At 33.5% G+C, this 7,287-nt stretch overlaps 1 protein-coding gene across 1 annotated transcript; it reads left to right on the top strand.

Moving 5' to 3' along the window:
- The first annotated feature begins 5,435 nt into the window (after window positions 1–5,435).
- Window positions 5,436–6,930, top strand: LOC123009648 (very-long-chain (3R)-3-hydroxyacyl-CoA dehydratase). The gene is made up of 5 exons (XM_044406098.1): window positions 5,436–5,630; window positions 5,683–5,799; window positions 5,849–6,074; window positions 6,122–6,467; window positions 6,517–6,930. The coding sequence occupies exons 1-5, from the start codon at window positions 5,550–5,552 to the stop codon at window positions 6,851–6,853; spliced, it is 1,107 nt and encodes a 368-aa protein (XP_044262033.1). The 5' UTR covers window positions 5,436–5,549; the 3' UTR covers window positions 6,854–6,930.
- The last annotated feature ends 357 nt before the right edge of the window (window positions 6,931–7,287 follow it).

Below are 7,287 nucleotides of genomic sequence, written 5' to 3'. Positions count from 1 at the left end.
ATACCGTGCGATCAAAAAAAAAATAATTAGAGTAGGCAGCGATTAAAGCCCTTCAGATGGCAATCCTGATTTTTGACGTCAAATGACAGCGGAAACTCTGACAAGTTTGCGTTTTATTCGTTTTGAGTGAAATAATGTTCATCTTAGAGTACAAAATTTTTATTGTAAGATATTACAAAAATTCTGTACAAAGCGAAAATGGAGAATGGTCATTTTCACTTCCTGTTTGTGTGGAAAATTTCGTGACAACTGTAGAATAGTAATCGTCGCCTACTCTAATTTATTTATTTTTTTGATCGCACAGTATATTAAAAGCATATCTTTCATTATTTCGCAGTGTGTCCTATAAGATACAACTCGTATTTTTTTTTGGCAAGACAACGTAGGACAAAAGAATTTTCGTCTACGATTTTCGGTGGTGTCAGCTTTGGAAAATATTACCTTGGTGCCGAAAATGAAGAGAGAGGGAACCATATTCGCGTAAATTTACAGTACTGTAACGGTCATTTATAATAACTTCTTCCCAACTACAAGATTTGATTTCATTTACAAAGGTACTGTGTTATTTCCGAAGATGAAAAACATCTTTTTCTGTAGACCAAAAGTTGTGAAATTATTTTGTCTTCATTGTAATGAAATTGCAGAAATGGCCTTTTCGCTAGAGCGAAACTCGTGCTATAATAAACTACACGGGTCACATAAGTGAAAGACCATTGTTATACAGAAAATAGATACAACAATACAAAAGAAAAAGTGACAAAAAAGTAAAACCACTAAAACACACCCAAAAATTATTGAAATCAAATGTTTGAATCAGCTGCCATTTTTGATAGTGTGAAGTAAAATCAAAACTATTCATCGTCAGGAAGAAAAAATATAAGGCTTAATAACAATGGACCAAAATTGCAAAGTTAACAAATTTGGAAACGTCAAAAACGTTTTATTCACAAGGTAGTACAATTGCAGTTGGGGTCTCAAAAAGATTTCAAGACCTGAATTCGCCTTAGTCAAAAAGGCGTTTATAATTTCAATTGCAAAATTTGTGATGAAGACCATATTGGAGGTATTTCTGCAGTGAAAAAGTACAGTTTATCAAAAAACAAAGTGTAATGCTGTACAACAAACTCAATCGCTCTTAGATATGCCGTCCTCCTCATAGCACAATCTTTAAAAAAAAGTAAAAGATGCTAAAATGAGAATAGACCAAGTTTATTGCTGAATAGGTATAATTTTTTTAAAAACTGCTGATCACTTAGTAAATTTAATTAAGGAAATTGCTCAAAATCCTGAAATAATCAAAAATATTTCCTGCAAAAGAACCAAATGTACGGCAATATTTGTCTGTTGAACCTCAAAGGTACTACATTGTTTTATTTCCCTAATTAGGTATTTCACAGATTGTTGGACATCTTCTACTCGCCAATCTTTCCTTGTAATTACCGCACATTTTGTAACTCCAAAATTTGAAATTAAAAGCGCATGTTTGGGTTGTTATGAATTACGTGAAAACCGTGTTGGTTAAAATATTGCTGACGCCTTGTATTGTTCACTAAATGAAAGAATAGGAAGCTTAAGAAAGCATCAAGAAACAACGTTTTCTACCCCAAATAAAAAACGGCCCAATCGAAAGTCCAATATTTTCTTGGGCGATTTTGATCTTACCGTTTTAAGGAAGACAATAGTAAATTTTCATATTATAAATAAACGGGTAAGTTAGAAATCCACTTCGGGGAACATTAGGATTTGACCTGTTTAGTTTACATACACATATCTGTTTGAACAACCAGGAACCTATCCTGTGTCAGGTACACCAGAAATTCAGAGAAGATGTTAATTATTAAAAAAGCCTAGAATCGCTCAGAAAAGAGGTTCATAAAATAGGATTTCAGTAATTTCTACGATGAGGTTTTCGACGAGAACTTACATTCATTCTACTCATACTAATAAAAAAAGGTTGGAGTGATAATTCAAATGAAGGACTTCATATACCGACTTCAAAAAGGCTAATAACACAGGTCCACAAAAAAGTGGTGAAAACTATGATTTTCTGACGTCTTTTTTTTCCGCTGAACACGAATCTGAACTCAAAATTGGGGGTCGAAAAGCTCTCATACTTAGGCCTGGGGAGGTATGAGGGTTATCACCCCTAAGGCGGCTGACTCACCCGCGGGCCAGGTATTCTAGCGATCTAGCGTGTGGGGTTTGTTTATTTTAATGGATTGTAATGATTTTTCTACTCAAAATTTCGCTGGAAGTTCTAGTACTCGTAATGACCACGAATGTTCGGAAAATCCCAATGTATTTTGCTATGTTCGTGCAAAATATATAGGAACAAAAAATACAAAGAGACTCACTCAGATCAAATCATGACTTTGTATGAAAAGTGCTGCTCTCAAAAATTGGATACCTAATTTTGTTTGTGTTATAATATGATTAACCGATTTGAAAAGCATCAGGTTAAGAAGACACTAAAATTTAAAACTCCAACCATATGGAGAAAACCGCTTGAGACTGTGAGCCGAATACATAAGAACAAAATTTCTAATCCAACCAGTTGCAAATTTTATAGTAAGTTTAGAAGATGATACGTCACAAGACAATCTGAATAATGGATTAGACCCCATGGAAGTCGACGTAGATCCTGAAATTGAACCCTTATTCCCGAAGAGTGTGGTGAATTTGATGAAAAAGAGTCTTCGTCCAGAATACAGACCTATTGGTGAAGATCGAAAGCCGAAGCAAAACGATGAAAAACATTTGAACGATTATTCAGAGAAGCTAAACTGTCCAAAAAGGTTGCTGAAATAATGGCTTCGAGTTTGAAAAGGAGAAATCTTTTGACGAAAAGTACTAAAGTTTCGTTTCATCGAAATCGAGAGGAGCCCTCCCGTAAAAATTTTGAAAAAAATGATAATAGAATAATGTGATGATCATAAAGAAAAAATTATTAGATCGTGATTTTTCTCGATTATTTGCTCATTGATCCTCAATTTTGACTTCAGATTCGTGTTCAGCGGGAAAATACACGCCAGAAAATCACAGTCTGGCCCCCAGCACACACCACTTTTTTTGCGGGCCTGTGTTATATTAAATGCAAGAGAAGAAAATGGATTTACGCAAGATAGAAGTCGGATTCCAGTTCTGGTGACCACAAAGAAGAGAATTTTGTAAAATTTAAAAAAATTGGTGGAAAACCATTAATTAGCAAACCTACCACCAAAAAGTGTATTGGTAAAAGATAACGCGCCGTACCATAACAAACAAGAAATACAAATTCCAAATTCTACGGCGACGAAAGATATGATGAAAAGATAGTTACGTGAAAAGGAAATTTAATTTAAAAAGTGATGTATAAAATAATACTCAATAGAATTACTTTGGGCAGGAATGAAACAATATGATGGAAAAAAAATAATGTTTCTTTTAAAATAGCCGACGTAATTCAACATTGTGACACTTACAAATGCGTATTCGACAGAAAAATAGGTTAAAGTATATGTGACCATGTAAAACAAATTGAGCAAGATTTTATTGCAAAAGAGTCAACGATTGATCAAAAAATTAATAATAAAAATTAGAGAATTGGAAATTTTCTGAAAATTAAGAAGACTCCCAGGGCAAAAAAAAACTGAAAATATCGAGGCCATTGGACCGATCAAAAAATTGTTAGTACAGGTTCAAAAACATTAGAATTTATGTAGTTAATAAATAAATATTACTGTAAAAATTTGACTACAAATCTATTTTCTTACAAATACAAAAAATTGTGGCTCTGAGTGTACTCTCGCTCATCTCTCCTTGTCCAACATGGGTTGCAGGCAAAATATCAAAACGGTTATTTGGCACATAGATTCAGATGATAAGGAAAAATAAACCGCCATCACAATGGGCTGGCTGTTATCCCTGAAAGCCATTCAGAAAGTGTGGACTTATAGTTGGTACCAACAATATTTGAGACTCATTATAGAATAAGACGATTACCCCCCACGGTGGTTCATGGGGCTTGCAGTAGAGATGCCACAAACAAATTTGCATTTCTTAGGACAGGCCCGTTTCAAAGGTTTGTAGGAAAAGATGGTCCGTAACAGAAATTTGTTTTTGGGCTTTCATAAAAAAAAAATTAAATTAATTTTAATATTCAGCTATATTTTGAGATTGTTTCTTTACAAATCCGCATTATCACTTTAATATTAAATTAATATATAAATTCCCAAATGTTTGCCTGTAATAAATTAAAAGCCTACCACGAAAATTCCTGAATACGGCTCTTTTGTAAATCTTCAGGGTAGTACCACCAGCAGTGAAAAATGATTACGGTCCACCGCAAGGCTGCTTAATCCTCAATAAAGCTTTGCATACGTCAATCTCAAATATTCCTGGTGACCACTATATCTCCATTCAAAAATATCAGCTCTGTGCGTCCAAAGTCGATTAACCAGGATCCACTGGAAATTTTTGGTGCCATTCAAGGTGGATGTGGTTACAATGATAACCCAGATGACAGTTTCTTGTACAATTTGAGGGCTTTTTTATCTGTAAGCAATGAAAAAGAGGCAGTGCCTGAGGGTCCTAACATGTGGCTTCATAGCCAAAACGCTCATAACTACAACAGACTGTGCATCTACATGTGATTTCGCACAAGATTTTTATCTGCCCTTTTATTTCCGCGAAAGACAGTTTTAATTTTTGGCACAATTGGAACTTATCATGAAAGTAAATTGAAACGGACTCACCGTGCAGCTGATGTCTGGCTTGCATCTGCCGCTAATGGGCGCCCCCAGGGGGGGCAGTGGGACGATAGTGGTTGCTATATTTGATATAAAAAAAAGATTTTTTTGATGTTTTAGAAACACATTCCAACTTAAATTTTCATGAACGAAATAAGATACTAATATTCACATTTTTATCACGAACTGAGTGATGTGAAAATATGAAAATAGACAATTATTAATTTCGACTCTTTTTTTTAGAGCACGTACCAACCTAACAAACTAAAAACACTAATAATATTATTTTAAAATATTATTTAAAGTGTAAAAATAGTCTTAATAAAGTTTGTAAAGTGAATTAAATGTAATTAAAAAAAAGAGTTGTTAACGCTAACAAGTTTTGTCACATATTTTTGTCAAAAAAAAATGTTAATTTTTGTTAAACCCAAAAAATAATGCTGAGGTTTTGTTCGTTGCCTGAAATAGGCCTATTTTAACTAAAACAGTCTGAATATAATGAATTAATAAAGTTTTCTAAAAAGTAACGACTAAAACGAATGAAAACAATTACATAAAAAATAAAAACAGGAACGAAATTGCGATTTAATTTTTTTCATAATTTAAATTAAAAAATTGAAGAATAAAAAAACAGAAAACTAATAAAAACTTAAATAAATTAAACTTAAATCATGCTGCCTTAATTAAATAAATCAAGTCGCATGCGCGTGAAATGTCAAAATAAATAACAACAAAAATAGGTTATGTGAAAGTCATGTTTTTTGTTTTAAATGAAACACTGGTAATGTAAATAGTGGTTATCACGTCTCATTAACAATAAGTATGTCGGTGTTGAGTCCTTTTGTTTTTTGGGCCCAAAACGAAAAAACTGTATTCCTAAAAGTAGACCTGAAGGATGTAAAAGTAAGTATATAACATAAAATCCATAAATTATAACTCATTATTGATTTTTCAGGACCCAAACATAACACTGGAACGACGCAAATTGCAATTTTGGTCTAAAGGGGTTGGAGCACGAGGTCTCAACGATTATGCCTTTGAAATTGATTTCTATTCAAACATAGATTCTGAGGTGAAACCTCTTCACTTTGTTTCATTGCAATAACAGGGGAAAATTCCAGAAAAGTGTGCACAAAATCACTGACAATAGAGTTGACTTTACTGTAATCAAATCAGAGAAGGGATGGTGGCCTAGGTTGATGTCACAGACCCAAAAACCCATCTGGTTGAAAATCGACCATGACCGTTTCCAGTCTGAAGACATGGAGGAGGAGGTCGCCGACGTTATGCAAGATTATCCAAGCTTGTATGATAAGTTACAGAGGGAGGAATTTGGATACAAAAAAGGTTGATCAAAAATTAACACAAATATTTAGCTTATAATTATGTTTCAGAGGACTTCAAAAAAGTATATTTGACGCTTTACAATTTATTTATGTACGTTGGTTTCATGTACGTAGTGTGTGTATTATCAGTTAGGTACATTAAAGAAGGCTCGGACTCATTTCCGGGGACATACGCTGCTGCAGGCTCTGCCATGTGCTTTCTACAATTAATCCAAATTTTGGAAGTTATGCATCCCTTGTTTGGCTATGTTAAGGGTGGGGCTTTTGTTCCAGCACTTCAAGTAGGGGGGAGGTTTTTTGTCTTAATTCTTATGCTAGAATTTGAACCACGGCTGCAAACCATGCCGGTGGTCTTCTATCTCTTTATGACATGGTCAGCCATAGAAATAATAAGGTGTGTAACCACCGAAGTGGATTTTATAATCATCAAAATATTTTTTTAGATATCCCTACTATATGTCACAATTGTTAAAAAAAGAAAACGGTTTGCTAACATGGCTGCGATATACGGCATGGATAGTTCTCTACCCCATTGGATTTATTTGTGAAGGTGTTATTATTTTCCGAAATTTGATTTTCATGGAGCAAGATAACACCTGGTCGGTAACAATATCTACTCCGTTTGAATTTACGTTTAAATTTGCGACGGTTTTGCGTCTCTATTTATTAATTGGGATGATACCAGGGATGTATACCCTCATGTCTCATATGTACAAACAACGAAAACTTAAAATAGGTCCTGTGACAATTAAAAAGAATAAAATCAGAAAAGAGCAATAAGTATAAGTAGTTAATTTTATTGCACAATTTTAAATTGTTAATAAGCTACAGTTAATGAAATAAAACACTAAGTAGGAGATGCTTTGTTAATAATTCCTATTAATGCAATAATAAATAAAATGTTAACGAAAAAAATTAGAAACTCATTTGAGCATCAAATTTACAAAATGTGTTTTCTCTAAGTTTTGAAGTCGGATCAACGAAAAACCAACGCTTTTTTTAATCACCAATTGGTGATTAATAATCGGGAGAACTAATGATACTCCCAACAGAGAATAAAGTGAAGCTTTATTCCCTCATTTTTTGACTAATTAAGTGATTTTTACTTTTAAAATTGCAACTGAATAAATTATGTTATTTCTGATTTAGTATATTGGGAGGAAAGTTTTGTATGCATCCCTAAGTGAGTAAAAATGCTCTTTGATAACACATTG

This window comes from Tribolium madens, unplaced genomic scaffold, assembly GCF_015345945.1.
Source record: "Tribolium madens isolate multiple individuals breed KSU strain unplaced genomic scaffold, Tmad_KSU_1.1 Scaffold_7;HRSCAF=85;Tcas5.2_LG10, whole genome shotgun sequence".
Lineage (NCBI taxonomy): Eukaryota > Metazoa > Arthropoda > Insecta > Coleoptera > Tenebrionidae > Tribolium > Tribolium madens.
The sequence above is the reverse complement of the archived record's forward strand: the minus strand, read 5'-3'. Positions and strand labels throughout refer to the sequence as shown.